At 40.9% G+C, this 20,648-nt stretch overlaps 1 protein-coding gene across 1 annotated transcript in view; it reads left to right on the forward strand.

Annotated features, from left to right (window-relative positions):
- LOC137429336 (nebulin-like) overlaps nucleotides 1-20,648 on the forward strand; it is a 289,229-nt gene that overhangs the window by 156,927 nt on the left and 111,654 nt on the right. The window contains exons 67-81 of the mRNA XM_078779632.1: nucleotides 304-507; nucleotides 639-743; nucleotides 847-954; nucleotides 1,053-1,364; nucleotides 1,476-1,679; nucleotides 1,801-1,905; nucleotides 2,796-2,903; nucleotides 3,280-3,591; nucleotides 7,073-7,276; nucleotides 10,109-10,213; nucleotides 10,401-10,508; nucleotides 12,097-12,408; nucleotides 13,228-13,431; nucleotides 13,841-13,945; nucleotides 14,099-14,206. Of these exons, the coding sequence (XP_078635758.1) occupies nucleotides 304-507; nucleotides 639-743; nucleotides 847-954; nucleotides 1,053-1,364; nucleotides 1,476-1,679; nucleotides 1,801-1,905; nucleotides 2,796-2,903; nucleotides 3,280-3,591; nucleotides 7,073-7,276; nucleotides 10,109-10,213; nucleotides 10,401-10,508; nucleotides 12,097-12,408; nucleotides 13,228-13,431; nucleotides 13,841-13,945; nucleotides 14,099-14,206 (2,604 nt within the window). The remainder of the gene's footprint in view (nucleotides 1-303; nucleotides 508-638; nucleotides 744-846; nucleotides 955-1,052; nucleotides 1,365-1,475; nucleotides 1,680-1,800; nucleotides 1,906-2,795; nucleotides 2,904-3,279; nucleotides 3,592-7,072; nucleotides 7,277-10,108; nucleotides 10,214-10,400; nucleotides 10,509-12,096; nucleotides 12,409-13,227; nucleotides 13,432-13,840; nucleotides 13,946-14,098; nucleotides 14,207-20,648) is intronic.

A 20,648-nucleotide genomic window follows, 5' to 3' on the forward strand; every position in this document is an offset into this window, starting at 1 on the left:
AAATAATTATATCTTTGAAACCGCTCACCCTATCGATGCCAAATTTTACAAATACCATCTAACAGCACTGTTGCATATAGTTTGAAAATGATGTCATAGGGCAAGTAGTTTGGCAGCCATCTTGGATAGAAAAACGAACCTTATCCAATCAACACGAAACTTCACAAACGTGATCCCCTACCCATACATATGCAGAGTGATGGCATCTTCCTGTAGTGGGACTATGCGGAGGCATATTGGCGACACAGTCGCATTGTTCTAGTTAGTTATTTGTTTCATGACGCGTCACTTGTTTTCAAACAGAATGCTTACAAGGCAGACCTTGAGTGGTTACGTGGCAGCGGTTGGGTTCCTACGGGTTCACTGGAAATGCAGAAGGCCCAGAGAGCGTCAGAAATCCTGAGCAATAAGAATTACCGACAGCACCCGGACACCCTGAAGTTCACATTTGTACTGGACGATCCTATCTTGGTCCAGGCTAAAATCAACTCTGAAAACCTCAATGATGTGAGTATCATAATTTAACTTGGCAGCGTGATAATCATTCTTCACTCCAGTAAGTGCAAGATTGGTAACAAAGTACCTGGAACCTCGAGCAGAGATTGATTGCGAGGTTCTAAATGTATTCTTTTTTACAGAGGCACTACAAGGCAGCATGGAATGTGGACAAAACTCGAATCCACGTCATGCCCGATACTCCAGAACTGCTACAAGCCAAATTGAATGCTTACAATGCCAGCCAGGCAAGATTTCAATCCCTTTCCTGTTCTGCATTGTTATTTTATTATTATTTTCCATTGTCCTCATCAGCACGTGTGCCAATAGCTAATTTATATTGATTTTCAGAACCACTATAAAGCAGAGTGGGAGGAATCCAGGAAGCATGGATATGACATGCGGATTGATGCCATCCCACTGAAGGTTGCCAAAGCTTCCAGGGACATTGCTAGCGATGTAAGAACAATTTTATACATTTCTGGCTCCTGAATAGTAACAAGGTGAGTTAGCTCATGCAAAAATAACTTTGAGGTGATGTTTATTCGTACTTGCAGTACAAGTACAAGGCGGCTTATTATAAGCAAAGAGGACATCATATCGGAGCCCAGAGCCTGGAGGATGACCCCAAGCTGGTACACTCGATGAAAGTGGCAAAGATCCAGAGTGAGCGCGAGTACAAGAAGGCCTACGAGAAGGAGAAAACGAACATGCATCTTCCCGTCGACATGCTCAATTTTGTTACGGCGAAAAACTGCCAGAACATGATTAGCAATATTAACTACAAGAATATCCCCCATCAATGGACTTGCCTACCGGATCATATCGGGAACGTTCATGCCAAGTTTGCCTACGAGCTGCAGAGCGATGTGAGTCCGAGTTCATCTCTCATCATTCCTTCCTCCTGAAATGATCTCTTTTCACTCTGTTTGTGCTTCTTTTTGCCTAACCCACTGAAGCTTCTTTTAATTTTCCAACAGAACAATTACAAGGCAGACCTTGAGTGGTCACGTGGCATTGGCTGGCTCCCCACCGGTTCGCCGGACATGCAGAGGGCCCAAGCGGCAGCAGAAATCCTGAGCGATAGGAAGTACCGGCAGCATCCGGACACTTTCAAGTTTACCACTATTTTAGAAGATCCCATCTTGGTCCAGGCTAAGATCAACTCTCGAAACATCAATGATGTGAGGCATTGATGTGTGCGATTGTGGAGCTTTGTGCCTTATATTTTTTGTTATGTTTGGGCAGATGTTATATTTAACTCTGTAATAACATCTCTGCACTGATATTGCTGTGGGTTTACAGAGGTTATACAAGGAAGCTTGGGACAATGAGAAGACCCAAGTGCACGTAATGCCAGACACTCCATTTTTTCTCCAAGCCAAGCTAAACGCACAAAACAGAAGTGATGTAAGTTGTTGATTTAAAATAATATTATTTTCATAAGGTTGTTTGATTCTGTAAGGTGGTCCTCAACCTCAACCTCAACCAGTCCCATGATCCTCCAGACTTGCGCGAAGATCAATAGTATTGTGTTTCTTTGTTTGCTTTAAGTTTAGAAATTATTACCCTCGCCAGAGGAGAGGGTATTGCATTTGAGTCTGTTTGTTTGTCTGTTTGTCTGTTTGTTTGTCTGTTTGTTTTTTCTGTTTGTCTGTTTGTTTGTCTGTTTGTTTGTCTGTTTATTTGTCCGCACAGAATAAATATGATTTTCTCTGCAACCGTTGGTCCGATTGACAGGAAATTTTCACCATAGGTGCAACTCCACCTGTATAATAAAAAAATGATAATTATGACGTCATAGGTCACGTGGTTCGGCCGCCATCTTGGAAATACTGAAAAACTTTGCACCTCTTTATCTCCGAAAGTGCTGAATAGAAAAAAAATTGAGACATGGCTCATTGTAAAGAACTCTCCATGGGGAATAAAATATGTTAATGATGTCATAGGTGCCTCTATTATGACGTCATAATTCGACAAGTACAAAACTTCATCCGATCAAGATGAAATTTCATGAGCATAATCTTGGAATAAATTAGTTTAGAAAAAAAAATAATGATGACGTAATCTGTCACGTGGTTCGGCCACCATATTTGTTTTAACACAAAAGCCTTAACCACTGAAAATACATCCTGACGAGGGTTTGCAATCTCTGATTGCTCTTTTTCTTGTTGATCTTGTGCTTCTTTCCTCATTTCTGACTCACAGGTTGATTTTATACTATAGCTATGTGATATTTACCATCTTGAAAGCTGAACTACTCTGATGGTTTTTTGATGCTGTCTGATTGGCCAATGCAGACATTTTATCACCGAGACTGGGCCGAATCTCGCAGCCATGGCTATGACATGAGGGCTGATGCCATCCCCATCAAGTCAGCCAAAGCCTCTCAGATAATCTCCAGTGAGGTGAGACCCAGAAGATTTAAGCGAAAAAACTTTACATACAGGTGACAGGTATTTTGCCACAAAAGCCCTTAAACTTTTGATTTATTAAAATGAATATGCAACGTCTACAACATAAATGAATATGCAAAATGAATATTATATAGAGTGGTTGCCAACGCAACATGACTAATATAAACCAAACCATCAGGATATTACAATGCAATAATTTAGAAAAATCAAATGCCACCTACTGTATATCACATATCATTTTACAACAAATATCCAAATTTCAATCATTACCAGTGTTGAATTATCTTTAAAATGCTGTTGCTATCAAATATTTGTCTGAAATTAGAAATTTGAAAAATCTGAAATTTTCCATTATTGTTTTTACCAGTACAAGTACAAAGAAGGCTACCGGAAACAAAGGGGCCACCACATTGGCTCATTGACCTTGGATGGCGACCTGAAGCTGGCGAACTCCATGAAAGTGGCCAAGATCCAAAGTGATCGCGAGTACAAGAAGGTGTACGAGAAGTACAAGACAGATATGCACCTACCGGTGGATATGCTGGACCTGGTTTTGGCTAAGAAGTGTCAGCATCAGTTGAGTGATGTGAACTACAAGAATGTCCCTCATGCTTGGACATATCTTCCAGACAAAATTGGCTACGTCCATGCCAAGAATGCCTACGAGATACAGAGTGATGTAAGTCTAACCCAGAAGAAAGTCATTGTGTTGACAATTGTGAGATTGAAGTCACATTTTTATTGTGTGTGAAGGCCTTACAACATGAAAGTTGTACCTTAGGCAAATATCTTGTTCTGTATATATCTACCATATAAAACACAATGTGTTTGTGTGTTTGTATGATGTCTGTCCCCCTTCATAAGTGTAGGTTTAAACGGCGTTGGGTAGCGTATTAGGAGAGATTTGAGTGGGGTTTCAATGGGCAATCATTGAATATGACTGTGTGTCCACCGGTAAAAAAGACCTACAAGACCCCAAGGACCCAAATACCCCAAGGACCCAGAGGACCCAAAAGAGCCCAAGGATTCTGAATACCCAAAATACTCTGAGGACCCAAAATACCCCAAAGACCCTGAAATACCCCAAAGACACAAACACCCAAAAGGACCCAATGACCCCGAGGACCCAAATGACCCAGACGACCCAAAATACCCCAAGTATCCAGAAGACCCCAAGGACTCTGAGGAACCAATAGACCAAAAAGACCCTGAAGACCCAATGCACCACAAACACTCAAAATACCCTGAAGACCCAAAAGACCCTGAAGACCATTAAAGTCCCAAAAAACCCTGAAGACCCTAAAGACCGTTAATGACAGAAAAGACCCTGAAGACCCAAAAACCCCCAAGATCATTAAATACCCAAAATACCATAAAACCCAAAAGACCCTGAAGATCCAAAATTCCCCAAAGACCCATAAAGACCCAAAAGACTGAAAAGACCCCACGACCCGTAAAGACCCAAAGGACTCCGAAGATCCAAAATACCTCAAAGACCATTAAATACCCCAAAGACCCAAAATACACTGAAGACTGAAAATAACCTGAAGGCCCAGAAGACCCCAAAGATCCAGAGGAATGAATGAATGAATGAATGATCGTTTTAAGGCCATTTTCCCCGCTAGAGCGGGGGTTAGCCTTGTGGGCCCCATGACAATCATGGTTCCCTGTTTGAGGCAATGTTTTTATGGCCGGATGCCCTTCCTGACGCCAACCCTTAGTCGCCTCTTACGATGTGCAGGGATACGGTGTACCTATTCTAAACTGTTGTGTCCTCCCTTAAAACTCCTTTTTTGTGTCCTGCCTTGAAACTCCTTTTTTGTGTCCTGCCTTAAAACTCCTTTTTGTGTTCTGCCTTAAAACTCCTTTTTTGTGTCCTGCCTTAAAACTCCATTTTGTGTTCTGCCTTAAAACTCCTTTTTTGTGTCCGGCCTTAAAACTCCTTTTTGTGTTCTGCCTTAAAACTCCTTTTTTGTGTTCTGCCTTAAAACTCCTTTTTGTGTTCTGCCTTAAAACTCCTTTTTGTGTTCTGCCTTAAAACTCCTTTTTTGTGTCCTGCCTTAAAACTCCATTTTGTGTTCTGCCTTAAAACTCCTTTTTTGTGTCCGGCCTTAAAACTCCTTTTTGTGTTCTGCCTTAAAACTCCTTTTTTGTGTTCTGCCTTAAAACTCCTTTTTGTGTTCTGCCTTAAAACTCCTTTTTTGTGTCCTGCCTTAAAACTCATTTTTTGTGTCCTGCCTTGAAACTCCTTTTTTGTGTCCTCCCTTAAAACTCCTTTTTGTGCCCTGCCTTAAAACTCCTTTTTGTGTTCTGCCTTAAAACTCCTTTTTGTGTTCTGCCTTGAAACTCCTTTTTGTGTTCTGCCTTAAAACTCCTTTTTGTGTTCTGCCTTGAAACTCCTTTTTTGTGTCCTCCCTTAAAACTCCTTTTTGTGTTCTGCCTTAAAACTCCTTTTTTGTGTCCTCCCTTAAAACTCCTTTTTTGTGTCCTGCCTTAAAACTCCTTTTTGTGTTCTGCCTTAAAACTCCTTTTTTGTGTCCTGCCTTAAAACTCCTTTTTGTGCCCTCCCTTAAAACTCCTTTTTGTGTTCTGCCTTGAAACTCCTTTTTTGTGTCCTCGCTTAAAACTCCTTTTTGTGTTCTGCCTTAAAACTCCTTTTTTGTGTCCTCCCTTAAAACTCCTTTTTTGTGTCCTGCCTTAAAACTCCTTTTTGTGTTCTGCCTTAAAACTCCTTTTTGTGTTCTGCCTTAAAACTCCTTTTTGTGTTCTGCCTTAAAACTCCTTTTTGTGTTCTGCCTTAAAACTCCTTTTTTGTGTTCTGCCTTAAAACTCCTTTTTTGTGTCCTGCCTTAAAACTCCTTTTTGTGTTCTGCCTTAAAACTCCTTTTTGTGTTCTGCCTTAAAACTCCTTTTTTGTGTCCTGCCTTAAAACTCCTTTTTTGTGTCCTCCCTTAAAACTCCTTTTTTGTGTCCTCCCTTAAAACTCCTTTTTGTGTCCTGCCTTGAAACTCCTTTTTTGTGTTCTGCCTTAAAACTCCTTTTTGTGTTCTGCCTTAAAACTCCTTTTTTGTGTCCTGCCTTGAAACTCCTTTTTTATGTCCTCCCTTAAAACTCCTTTTTTGTGTCCTGTCTTAAAACTCCTTTTTGTGTTCTGCCTTCAAACTCCTTTTTGTGTCCTGCCTTAAAACTCCTTTTTGTGTTCTGCCTTAAAACTCCTTTTTGTGTTCTGCCTTAAAACTCCTTTTTGTGTCCTGCCTTAAAACTCCTTTTTGTGTCCTGCCTTAAAACTCCTTTTTGTGTTCTGCCTTAAAACTCCTTTTTGTGTTCTGCCTTCAAACTCCTTTTTTGTGTCCTGCCTTGAAACTCCTTTTTTGTGTCCTCCCTTAAAACTCCTTTTTTGTGTCCTGCCTTAAAACTCCTTTTTTGTGTCCTGCCTTAAAACTCCTTTTTGTTACTCCCTTAAAACTCCTTTTTGTGTTCTGCCTTAAAACTCCTTTTTGTTACTCCCTTAAAACTCCTTTTTGTGTTCTGCCTTAAAACTCCTTTTTGTGTTCTGCCTTAAAACTCCTTTTTGTGTCCTGCCTTAAAACTCCTTTTTGTGTCCTGCCTTAAAACTCCTTTTTGTTACTCCCTTAAAACTCCTTTTTTGTGTCCTGCCTTAAAACTCCTTTTTGTTACTCCCTTAAAACTCCTTTTTGTGTTCTGCCTTAAAACTCCTTTTTGTGTTCTGCCTTAAAACTCCTTTTTTGTGTCCTGCCTTGAAACTCCTTTTTTGTGTCCTCCCTTAAAACTCCTTTTTTGTGTCCTGCCTTAAAACTCCTTTTTGTGTTCTGCCTTAAAACTCCTTTTTTGTGCCCTCACTTAAAACTCCTTTTTTGTGTCCTGCCTTAAAACTCCTTTTTGTGTCCTGTCTTAAAACTCCTTTTTGTGCCCTCCCTTAAACTCCTTTTTTGTGTCCTGCCAGCTCGGTTTCTCAGTCTTAGGATGTCTTTGCATATTTTTGTGTTACTCCCACAACGCTTAAATGTTATTTAGGGTTTGTCATGATCTCCAACACGTGTACATAAACAGATATCGACCAACAACATGACGATCTAATTGTGTTAACATTTTGAAAATGTCATTGAGTCTTTTGTTTAATTCCTCCCACCCACCCCTAGAACATTTACAAAGCCGACTTGGAGTGGTTACGGGGCATCGGTTGGGTCCCCATGGGTTCATTGGAAATGAAAAAGGCCCAGAGAGCATCAGAAATCCTCAGCGAAAATAAGTACCGGCAGCACCCTGCCACCCTCAAGTACACCTCTATACTGGACGATCCATTCCTGCTGCAGGCTAAGATCAACTCTGACAACCTCAATAACGTGAATATCTAATCGTCAATACCACTTATTGAATAATGCTAACATTTTAACAAGCTCTTGTTGAGGTAAAGAAATCCTTATTAAGTAGACAGATTTTATTTATTTGATGAATAATTTTTACATTTCACATTTGGACGTTTCACTCCATAAACAATAACAAAATGTACTCATGAGCCATATTATTGGTGCACTTTTAGTTCAATGAAATAATTGTTATTGGAGCCATCTTTGTTGGGTTTTTTTCATCATGTGAAATCATTGTGTGATCCAATTTGAAGATTGGGATCCCCATGTAAAATGTTATTTTAAGTGTGGTGCTTGAAATGCAGTTCTTTTCCTCCTACACATTTCCCCTTTTCTCTCTTCATTGTTTTTATTTTATTTATTTCTTACTTTCTTCTGAGTCTGACCTGTTTCACTTTACTAGGTCGGCTCTGTGTCTCAAACATTCAGGTGTTTTTTTGGATGCAATTTGGCAGAAATTTAATGGATATTGGCATACCTTCTCTTCACTTTAATTGATTCCTCATCGACATTCTGTCCTATAAAAGGGGCACGACCACCTCCTTTTCACTGTCCACATCAGTGTAGCACATGGAACACAGAGACAAGTTTGCACTCCGGTGGTTATTACGAGACCAGAACAATAGTTTGGCATTTACTCTCTTTATAAGACAAGGATGAAATACAAAGCAAAAGGTTAACACCTGCTAATCGCAACTTCTACAAAACGCAGGGTTGATTTCAGTATCAATTCTAGTTCAGTGGCTCAATATTATTGTTACAAGGGTGATTGAAATTTGACCAAGGCTTTTATTTATAACTACTGTAAGCTTGTATCCATATTTTTTTTTAAAGGAATCATCACCATACTGTGCACCAAATAATCTGTCAGTTTCAAAACTCTTCATGTATTTTCTTGACCAGAAATTTCATAATTATTTGCTCTTCCACCCACTTTGTTATCTTCATTAGCCACATTTTTACAAATGTTCATTAAAGAAGGAATTCCATGAATATGGCCGGTACTGGATACCGACGCTATTAATAAAAAAAATTCCGACAAATTGTTGATTTGTATACTTCTGATCCTCACTTTTTTGAGCCTTTTATTTTGATCCTCACTCATTCTATGAATTTTCTGCCCTCCGTCATTTAGCTCCTGCATGAGCCTAGATTTCTGCTTACAAAAACGTCCAGGTTAAATTCTAACCACCCTCATAGTTTGTCCCCATCAATTCCACAAGACAATCATTAAATCTATTCACTCATCAATTACAATATGCTTATTAAGTCATTAATTTACTCATCACTTGCGCTCAACATACCAAAACCTCAATTTACTAAACAATTACTAAACTAATTTATTCATCACTTCTATGCTTGTTTAATCATAAATTTACTTATATATTCCAAAAGACTTATTACATTACATAATCAATTTACTCATCAATTCCACTAAACTTATTACATAATAAATTTACTCAATTGCACTAAACTTATTAAATCATAAATTTACTCATCAATTCTACTAAACTTATTAAATCATAAATTTACTCATCAATTCCACTGAACTTTTACATAATCAATTTTCTTATCATTTCCACTAAACTTATTAAATCATAAATTTACTCATCAATTCCACTAAACTTATTAAATCATAAATTTACTCATCAATTCTACTAAACTTATTAAATCATAAATGTACTAATCAATTCAACTAAACTTATTGAATCATAAATTTACTCATCAATTCTACTAAACTTATTAAATCATAAATGTACTCATCAATTCCACTGAACTTTTACATAATCAATTGACTCATAATTTCCACTAAACTTATTAAATCAAAAATGTTATCATCAATTCTATTGAACTTGCTATATTATCAATTTACTCATCATTTCCACTGAACTGATAAAACCATAAATTTACTCATCACTTCTATACTTATTAAAACATAAATTTACTCATCACTTCTATACTTATTAAATCATAAATTTACTCATCACTTCTATACTTATTAAATCATAAATTTACTCATCACTTCTATACTTATTAAATCATAAATTTACTCATCACTTCTATACTTATTAAATCATAAATTTACTCATCACTTCTATACTTATTAAATCATAAATTTACTCATCACTTCTATACTTATTAAATCATAAATTTACTCATCACTTCTACACTTATTAAATCATTAATTTACTCATCACTTCTATACTGATTAAATCATAAATTTACTCATCACTTCTATACTTATTATATCATAAATTTACTCATCACTTCTATACTTATTAAATCAGAAATTTACTCATCACTTCTATACTTATTAAATCATAAATTTACTAATCACTTCTATACTTATTAAATCATAAATTTACTCATCACTTCTATACTTATTAAATCATAAATTTACTAATCACTTCTATACTTATTAAATCATAAATTTACTCATCACTTCTATACTTATTAAATCATAAATTTACTAATCACTTCTATACTTATTAAATCATAAATTTACTCATCACTGCTATACTTATTAAATCATAAATTTACTCCTCACTTCTATACTTATTAAATCATAAATTTACTCATCACTTCTATACTTATTAAATCATAAATTTACTCATCACTTCTATACTTATTTCGTAATAAATGTACTCATCAATTCCACTAAACTTATGAACTCGATTTACTTGTAAATTTTACTAAACTTATTGCACCATCATTTTATTGATCAATTCCTCAGTCAGAAAGGGCAGAGATGAATTAAACCTGATTCTCACTAATTAATCACATGATGTTTTCTTCTTTTGTTTCCAGAGGTTGTATAGGGAAGTTTGGGACAGTGAAAAAACCCAGGTGCACGTGATGCCGGATACTCCACTCCTGCTCCAGGCCAAGCTGAATGCTCTCAATATAAGTGATGTAAGCAACATTTCTCCGTTCTTCTTCCAAAGTATTATTCTTCACGACAACCGGCCTGCCATATTTACGTTTCCTCATCTAATTTGTCGCTGATTTTTTGACACTCCTGCTCACGTCGTGCGTTGTGTAAGCCCTATCCTGTTCCAAGGATATCTTATGCACCAGTTGTCTCTGAACATTTCCACAGAGAATGTATCGCATGGAGTGGGCGGAGTCCAGGAAACACGGCCATGACATTAGGCCAGATGCCATTCCTATTCGTGCAGCCAAGGCCATGCAGGCAATTTGCAGTGATGTATGTTCAAACACCTTGACTTGCATGATCTACTTTATCATTGCTCTCGCAAGACAATATATATATTTTGAAGTTGTGTGTAAAATAACCGGTGGCAGATGTTTCCTTTTCCTGGACAATTCTGCTGCTACACAAATAATAAAATGAGGTTAGCTCTGTATAGCATGTCCAATGAAAAGTTATGCTATTGTAAATGATGTAACCTTTTAGACTGACGTCATTAGAAAAAAACAAAAACAAACAAAAAACACCTTTAGAGGCCATTTTTCCCCGCAAGCGGGGGTTGGCCTTTTTCGGGGACCGTGGTTGTTGTTGTTTTTTTGGCCCCCTTTTTGAAGCAATGTTTTACGGCCGGATGCCCTTCCTGCCGCCAACCCTTTTTGTCGCCTTTTTATGACAAACAGGGAATTACCAGTGAACTGGTACTCAATTTGCCGACCTCGGAAGGATGACAGGCTGAGTCAACCCCCCTGGCGTTAATTCAGCGATCGACCGGGATTCGAACCCAGGATCCTAAGCTGGCACCCTAGCCGCTAGCCCAACACCAGGCTAACGTCATTAGAAAGAGCAACTTAAAAAAAGTTTTATAATCCAGAAATATCAGGAAATTTGGTTGTGGGATGAATTTAAATGATTAACGTGGAATTATTCTTGTGATATTTTCATATCCACACTTTGTTCTTTTTGTTTTGTTATTTTGCCTGGTGTAGGCTTAGCGGTTAGGGTGCCAGCTTGGGATCCGAGGATCATAGGATCCTGAGTTTGAATCCCGGTCGATCGCTGAATTAACGCCAGGGGGGGTTGACTCGGCCTGTCATCCTTCTGAGGTCGGCAAATTGAGTACCAGGTTGCTGGGATGAATGATCCCGGTGTGTACCCCGATTTAGAATAGGTACACCGTATTCCTGCGCATCGTAAGAGGTGACTAAGGGTTGGTCAGGAAGGGCATCCGGCCATAAAAAACATTGCCTCAAACAGGCAACCATGATTGTCATGGGGCCCGCAAGGCTAACCCCTGCTCTAGTGGGGAAAAATGGCCTTAAAACGATCATTCATTCATTCACTCTTTATTCTTTACCTACTTCGCTGATACATTTTCATCACTGGTCAATCTGGAATAAAATAAAATAATCGGAATCTCTACGGGTTGCCAATTTCTAATGCCAATCCTATTATCATAGCACTAAAACAAAAAAGGTATATGCATTTAAAACATTTACCTGTTTATGGGACACCCTTTATAAATAGCACTACCTGCATATGCCACAGAAGGGACGGAGTACTATATGGCTACGGCACGGACATAATGGGCCAAACAGCCTCTTCCTGTACTTTATTGACTTTCAAATCTTTTGAAGGCCATGATACATGTAAATATTCAGTTTGGCAATTATGATGTTTGAATTTTTACATAAAGGGCCATGCTTACATCACACCTCTTCATAATAATAATTACTTTTATCTAATTCGACAAATGAAACGTCACAATTCGATAAATTGATTTTATTTTATTGCTCATAGATTCAAGTCTGTCCTGCTTTTTACAACTGGCCTGAATGAATATCACTTATGACTGAATTTCCTGCAGTACAAGTATAAAGAAGGCTACCGGAAGCAACAGGGCCACCACATTGGCTCGTTGACCTTGGAAGGTGACATGAAGCTGGCCAACTCCATGAAAGTTGCCAAGATCCAAAGTGAGCGAGAGTACAAGAAGGTGTACGAGAAGTACAAGACAGACATGCACCTATCGTTGGACATGCTAGACTTGGTTTTGGCTAAGAAGTGTCAACATCAGTTGAGTGACGTGAACTACAAGAACGTCCCTCATGATTGGACGTGCCTGATAGACAATATCGGCAATGTCCATGCCAGGATTGCCTCCGAGCAACAGAGCGACGTGAGTCTGATTTTATGTCCCGTCATGTTGTCCTCATGAGATTGTTTTTCATCAGGTTGGCCCATCTGAACATGTAGCTTGTCATACTGATATCACAGGTTGAAATATTGTAGATTATCCCCAAACTAAAAAAAATAGGTGGTTGGGGCTCTGTCAGTCTGCTCTATTTTATTTTATTGAAATAGGTTGTAATCGGCTGCGTCTGTCTGTCTGTCTATCTGACCATCTGTTCATCCGACTCTCTATCCACTCCTGAACGGTTGTGTAAAAATTCACTAATCTTGGTAGATTTGATCACCACATGGCACGAAGGTGCAAGAGCAGTATTATTTTTGGCCCCGCCCCTTGGGGTGGGGTCAAAAAGGTCAAATACCAAGAAATTCAATTACGGGCACATTTTAAAACTTTTTTTATTGAAACTTTGTATATGCAGTCAACATTGGGGGTCGCATGAAATATGTAACAAATTTTTCGATTTTACCCCCTCTCCCTGATTCATGCTCCAGGGGGTGGGGATTTAGAGTCACAGCGGTCAAAGCAGAAACAAAAATTAACTCAAAATTTGATATTGGGTCAACCCTGGTGGAACTTTATGCCATCCTTCAACTTCACTCTCGGTGGGAGGCGTGTGGATTTGCAATGGCACGCCATCGACTTCGCTCTAGTTGAAATTCATCTCCCATATTGATGTCTCCCAATATTCTTGTGGTTTATGTTCAAGATCTTTCATAAAGTGTAGGTAGTCTCTGTATAAATTTTATAAAAGGATGCTTAATCTGTTTTCTTACTTTGAATTATGATATCTTTCTTTTAAAACAGAATGCTTACAAAGCAGACCTTGAGTGGTCACGTGGCATTGGCTGGCACCCCACTGGTTCGCCGGACATGCAGAAGGCCCAGAGAGCATCAGAAATCCTGAGCGATAAGAATTACCGACAGCACCCGGACACCCTCAAGTTCACCTCCATAGTTGATGATCCGATTTTTCTTCAGGCTAAAATCAACTCTCAAAACCTCAATGACGTAAGTGTTAAAACTGTGTGTTCGAGTGCAGTGGTGGCTTGTTGGTGAGGACATTAGAATAGTAATTGGAGAGGGCACTAGCGTGGTATCCCAGAGTTTGTGGAGATAAATCCAGCTGAAGACAGAGGTATTTGGGATATGGATTTTGAGCTCCAGGAAACCAAGTTCATTTCAGGAGGATTCATCTGGCACAATTGGATTGCTTGTTAAGAAGCGCTCATCAATGACCTTCAGGATGGGGCAATCTGCTTCCTTGGCCTTGTCTGGTCTTTCTTTACTACAGGAGGTCATTATTGATGACTATGAGGCTTACTGTACAACCTGTACTATCGACTTGTAAAAATGTAGAATTATAGAAGCTTTGACTAGTGTGTGTTTGCTTCGCTCTGTTTTTAAAAAATCTTTGCAGCGGTTTTATAAGGAAAGCTGGGAAAGGGAGAAGACTCGCGTTCATGTCATGCCAGACACGCCGTTGTTGTTACAGGCCAGATTGAATGCCTACAATGCCAGTGAGGTACGAGCATTGTGGAGCAATTCAAAATATTCTTTAAATATTGTAATTTTGTTTCCATGATCTTTCTCAAATGTTGCATTTTTCTTGTTTTCTTACCTGACTATTGTATGTTATTCCAAAATGGAGCATAATTTTGGAACATCGGTGTTGCAGACGTTTTACCGTCTAGAGTGGGCCAAGTCTCGTGGCCTTGGGTACGACATGAGGGCTGATGCCATCCCTATCAAAATGGCCAAAGCTTCTCAGATAATCTCCAGCGATGTGAGTGAGACTGATCAGCTATTGTTAACACCAGTCAGCCATTTTGTATCATGCATTTCCGTTTTTACAAATCAGCTAACCGCCACAAAATGTTATGGAATAATAATCCTATATAATTATAAACACGTGATGTTTTTAAAACGAGGCATCGGGAAGCTTGACAGATATTGTGTAAAAACTATAAAATGTGGACTTCTGGGATTCAGCATTTGGAAAAATCATATTTACATGTGTGCAACAGTACCCGCTGGATATTTGTCACATCACGACTTGCTGCACATCTGCGGAGGATTTCCCACTGAATTTTAACCAGTGTCCCTCTTTTCGTTATGACAACAATCTGTGTTTGGAATACCAAGCTTTAATGCTTCCTGATTTTGTTAGAAAAAAATTCCTGAAAGTTACATTGTCCCACCATGCTTAGGGGAACAAACGCACATTGCTGAAAATGCAATTAATGTTTCTTGTCCCGGCTATGCCTGTATTTACCGTGTCTACACATCCATCATGATTGTCCATGACATTGTGACTGACCCTTACATTTGTACTTTGTACACCAAAGAGGGCAATGGATGTGAATATGGAGTGGAGCGGTTTGCAAGCAATTGGACTCATGTGGAATGCAATCATAACTGACTGCATTTCATCATTACTGCCAAAAATAGAATCAGGGCTGTCATGTATGAGCGGACGATTTCTTCATTGACGAGTTTGCGTTAAGGGCCTCGTGCATTCCTTTTTGCCGGTGCTCATTTCTCCAACAAATTGATGATGTATGATCCATTAAGAAAATACTGAGATTTTGCAATATGATTTTTAGACTTCATTTTCCGATTCAATGAAAATATGTATCTCTAACACACATGCACACACACACACACATGCACACACACACAATCAATGTTCGTGGAAGAATGAGATGACGGAGGGTAAAATTCAATGCACTGACAGTGTGGAAGTCACAACAGGCTGAGAGAGAGAGAGAGAGAGAGAGAGAGAGAGAGAGAGAAAGAGAAAGAGAAAGAGAAAGAGAAAGAGAAAGAAAGAAAGAAAAAGAGAGAGAAAAAGAGAGAGAAAAAGAGAGAGAAAAAGAGAAAGAGAAAAAGAAAAAAAAAGAGAGAAAGAAAAAGAAAAACACAGTCACTTGCAAGTAACATACTGAGCAATGGGAAGTGCCAGTTAGTGTGGGTATAAAATCCTTTGGGTAGGGACTGGAGGTCACCAAAGATTGTGGTGCACTGCCTGCTTGAAGCCCTCAGAGGGAACAGAATTATTGAACGACCTCTGGAAGGCAATTGCACAAAAATAGAAAAAGAATGGAAGTGCGTGCGAAGTCTGGATTTTGGGAATTTAAACAGGAATTGGTTAGTTGAGCAAAGCATATGTCCTGAAGTGGGACAACTGGGAGAGTAAAGGGAGCTTGAACAGAAGAGGGGGATAAAAAATAGAGACCACTGACCTGCCTGCGATGAGAGAACAACAAGCATTGTGTTTCGGCCTCAACATAGGGAGATGGCCAATAATGTTGAGAGGTTTAAATTAGACAGAATATAGGAGAAACAGGTTTGATGCTGGAGTGCCATCCCATAGGGGAGTGCAGTACTCCCCTGAGTGCTCTACATTAAGTCTTGCAGGCTGAGTTGTTAGGGTTTGGGTGAATTTTCATGGAATAACTGTGAATGATTGAGGAAAGCCCTCCCTGCCTGTAGATGCCATTGGAGGTCAGCTTTGCTCTTTGGCCAGTCAAGAAGAGGTCGTGGCTGATGGTGACGTCGAGAAGGTTTTTCGTTTTTTTGTTTACAAGATCGAGGTTCGTGTAAGAGCGAACATTAATCACAAAAATAACGGACACACAAAACATACAATAAAGGGAGCGGGAGACAAGATGGGGTGAGAGAGGGAAGCACACAAGTACAACAGCAGAGAACAGGGACATCAGGAGATCTGTGGGAGGGAGAGGGCTTGGGAGGAGGAGGATTGGGAAGCGGGGTGGAGGTGTGGGGGGGCTGGGAGAGGTATAAAACACATGGACACTGCTCGGACTTCCAGGAAAGAAGTCGGTATTTCAAAAAAGTCGATCTGGTGTGAATTAACAAGTGTAGAAAAGATCAAGGTTTTGGATGGGGGAAGATAAGAGATGGTGGTGAACAGCTGTTTTAAAGACCTGGAGGGAGGAGTGGGATTGAAGAGAGTGAGGGAGTTTGATCCAGAGGCGGGAGTAAAGAGGAATGAAAGAGTGAAGGTGAGCAGAGAGTCTTGATTTTGGCAATTTCACCATAAGAGGGTTGCTGGCGGATCTTGTGCGACCTGTAGGAATATTTTGGGGACAGAGCACATATAGAGCTGGGAGAGCTAGGCCGGATAGGAGTTGGTGGAAGACAGAAAGACCACCTGCCTGCTGCGGTGAGTGAGTGAAAGGCCCTCAGAATTAGCTTCATTGCGGGAGATTCCAATGATTCTGAAAGTTTTGGTTTCAACAGCATGAAGCCAAGCTAGGTGTGAGGCAGAAGCACCAGCCCAGAGGTGAGGGCAGTGTTCCTTTGAGTTGCAGATGAAAGCCTTGTATGTGGTGAGGAGCTCAGGTCTGCCAAGGAAGGACTTTGCACGACGGAGGACGCCCAGTCGGAGACTGGCTTTGGAGGCCAGCTTGGAAATGTGGTTTTCCCTGGAAAGATCATAGTAGATAGTGAGACCCAAAAGCTTGAGTGACAGAACTTCTTGGAGAGGATTGTTGAGAAAGTAGATGGAAGGGTTGTCCAGTCGGTCTTTTCGGAGAGACATTGTAAGAGTGTGAGATTTGTCAGGATTGAAAGACATGTTCCACTTGTTTGACCAGTCTGTGATTTTGTCCAGATCTGCAGAGAGTGAGGAGGCTGCAGACTGCCGAAATGAGGGAAGAGGAATGGAGCGGCAGAGAGTGGAGTCATCAGCAAAGAGATAGAGAGGATTTTCCAGAGTCGGAGAGATCATTGATGAAGACCAGAAAAAGCACAGGGTCCATAACACTGGCTTGGGGAACTCCAGCCTGAACAGGAAGGGGAGATGAGAGCAATCCATCCAGGGCCACACGTTGACTACGACCAGAGAGGAAGTCCGCAAGCCATGCATGGAGATTTCCATGGATACCATAGGAGGAGAGTTTGGTGAGCAGAGCTGGGTGCCAGACCGTATCGAAGGCACGTTATTTGTCAAGGGAGACAGCTCTGATTTCCTGTTTGGCATTAAGGACCTCTATCCATTGTTGAGACAGCAGAAACAGCATGTCCAGAGTAGAATGACCTGGTTCGAATCCAAATTGATGATCCGAGATCAAGCCATTGGAGAAGAGGATGGATTTGATATTCGAAGCAATGATGGATTCCATGACTTTGCTGATAATTTGGAGCAGGCTAATTGGTCTGTAGTTGCAAGGATCTGTTTTTGCACCTTTTTGTGTAAAGCGGTAATGTCGGCTGATTCCCAAACTGATGGCAGATGACCTTGAGCAAAAGTGAGGGTGAAGAGAACAGAGAGAGGGTGAGATAGAGCAGCAGAGCAGGATTTTAGGACCTGTGGTCTGATGCCGTCTGGTCCAGTTGCAGAATCAGAGTTGAGGTTTGACAGAAACTTCTCCACCTTGTCAGGAGAGAGGACACAGAGTCCAGACACTAAGTTCATGACACTAAACCATAACCTTACAATGGCTGACCATGGAAATAGACAGTTGGGTTAATTTGATGATTTTTCCACAGTAACACGGTAAAGCTGCGAGATTTGCCAGTATCGAAGGCCATGTTCCATTTCCAGACCAGAATATAATAAATTCCAGGTCAGCATGGAATGGATCAGCTGCTGTCAGCAAGTCAATGTGAATTCGTAATGTATGACTCAATGTGGATTCTCTGCATAAAGGTAGAGAGCATGTTCCAGGTCATCAACCAGATTGTTTTTTGCAGCTAAATAATGATATTGGGCCCAGTACACTGTCTTGGAGGCACTTTCGCTTCAACTTGGAGTGGATACAAGAGGGCTACATTTTTTTTTTTTTTTTTTTTTTTTTTTTTTGTATACAACATCGAGGCTCGTGAAAGAGCTAACATTAATCACACAAAAAGACAAACCGACACACAAAACACAAAAAACAAGGGGAGCGGCAGACAAGATGGGGAGAGAGGGGCAAGGACACAAAAGAGAGGGGGAAGAGGGGGAAGGACACAAACACAACATTTGAGAGCAGGGACATCGGGAGGACTTGGGGGGAGGTGGGAGAGGATTAAAACATATGAACACTGCAAGGACTCTGGGGTGAATTACCGGGGGTAGAAAAGATCAAGGTTTTCGATGGGGGACGATAAGAGATGGTGGTGAACAGCTGTTTTAAAGACCTGGAGGGAGGAGTGGGATTGAAGGGAGTGGGGGAGTTTGTTCCAGAGGCGGGAGAAAAGGGGAATGAAAGAGTGAAGGTGAGCAGAGAGCCTAGACTTTGGCAGTTTAACCATAAGAGGGTTGCAGGCAGATCTTGTGCGACCTGAAGGAATATTGGGGGGACAGAGCACAGAGAGAGCTGGGGGAGCAAGGCAGGAGAGGAGTCGGTAGAAGACAGAAAGACCACCAACCTGCCTGCGGTGAGTGAGTGAAAGGCCCTCGGCGTTGACTACATCGCAGGAGATTCCAATGATTCTGAAAGCTTTGGCCTCAACAGCGTGAAGCCGAGCAAGGTGTGAGGCAGGAGCACCAGCCCAGAGGGGGGAACAGTATTCCATTGAGCTGCGGATGAAAGCCTTGTATGTGGTGAGGAGCTCAGGTGTGCCAAGGAAGGACTTCGCACGACGGAGGATGCCCAGTCGGCGACTGGCTTTGGAGGCCAGCTTGGAAATGTGGTTTTCCCAAGAAAGATCATGGCAGATAGTGAGACCCAAAAGCTTGAGCGACAGAACTTCTTGGAGAGGATTGTTGAGAAAGTAGATGGGAGGGTTGCCCAGTCGGTCCTTTCGGAGAGACATTGTAAGAGTGTGAGATTTGTCAGGATTGAAAGACATGTTCCACTTGTTTGACCAGTCTGTGATTTTGTCCAGGTCTGCAGAGAGTGAGGAGGCTGCAGACTGCCGATCTGAGGGATGAGGAATGGAGCGACAGAGAGTAGAGTCGTCAGCAAAGAGATAGAGAGGATTTTCAAGAGAGTCAGAGAGATCATTGATGAAGACCAGAAAAAGCACAGGGCCCAGAACACTACCTTGGGGAACTCCAGCCTGAACAGGAAGAGGAGATGAGAGAAACCCATTCAGGGCCACACGTTGACTACGACCAGAGAGGAAGTCCGCCAGCCATGCGTGGAGATTTCCATGGATACCAAAGGAGGAGAGTTTGGAGAGCAGAGCAGAGCAGGGTGCCAGACCGTATCGAAGGCACGTGAAATGTCATGGGAGACAGCTCTAATTTCTTGTTTGGCGTTGAGGACCTCCATCCATTGTTGAGAAAGCAGAAGCAGCATGTCCAGAGTAGAGTGACCAGGTCTGAAACCAAATTGATGATCAGAGATCAAGCCATTGGAGAAGAGGAAAGATTTAATATCTGAAGCAATGACAGCAATGTGTTGACCGTCAGTGAAGGAAATCTGAAAAGCAGGTACGGAAGCTGCCTTTTTGTCACAGGTAGCGAGGTTGGCAAGCAGAGCAGGATGACAGTGTCCAATGCTATGATTTGTCCAGGGAGGTGGTCCTGACCTTTTTGAGATGTTTGGCCTCTGACCTTTGTTGAGAGAGTCATAGTGGCATGTTCCTCGTTGAGTGACCAGGATGGAATACCAACCGATTGATGAGGATCAGGCTCTTTTAAAAGAGGAAAGATTTACCAGCAATGATTGCTTCCTTGATTTTGCTTATAATTGTAAGTAATCTTCCTTACCCATAATCTGCAATACCCCTATTAAAGCTTCTTAACGCACCTTTGCAGGGTTCAGTGTTTCCTCTCTTCCTCTCTTCCTCTCTCTCTTTTCCTCTTTGTTCATTCCCTTTCTTAGTATGTCCAAGAGTCGCACCGCTGCCCAACTTTCAGCTCATGCCCTCCATCTTGTCAGCAAGAGAGATTGGGTGTAAAGTTTGTCATTGCCATGTCTAGAAGGATGATGTGCCATTTCCAGAGATGCAGGTTTGGAAATTCACAAATTGGGCAAATCCATGGAGTCACAGAAAGCCTTTGCTGGAATATCATGGCTGGTTGTTGGCGAACTAACACGTAGTCAGCTGGTGTGGTGGCATTTCAATTCGTTGCAGATGAGGAACGTTAGAGTTTGGATGGATGATTAAAAGTTGATGTATTTTAGTGTAAATAGAGGTAGAGAGAGAGAGAGTAGTCATCATTCGGTGGATGATACACCACACAGACAATCATTAAGTGGTTGTGGCAAGGAATGAGCAGCCACAGGTATTGAACTGGGCCAGGAGGGATTAGCCCAGACCATGGA

The sequence above is a fragment of the Myxine glutinosa genome, chromosome 6, assembly GCF_964187855.1.
Source record: "Myxine glutinosa chromosome 6, kmMyxGlut1.1, whole genome shotgun sequence".
Taxonomy (NCBI): Eukaryota; Metazoa; Chordata; class Myxini; order Myxiniformes; family Myxinidae; genus Myxine; species Myxine glutinosa.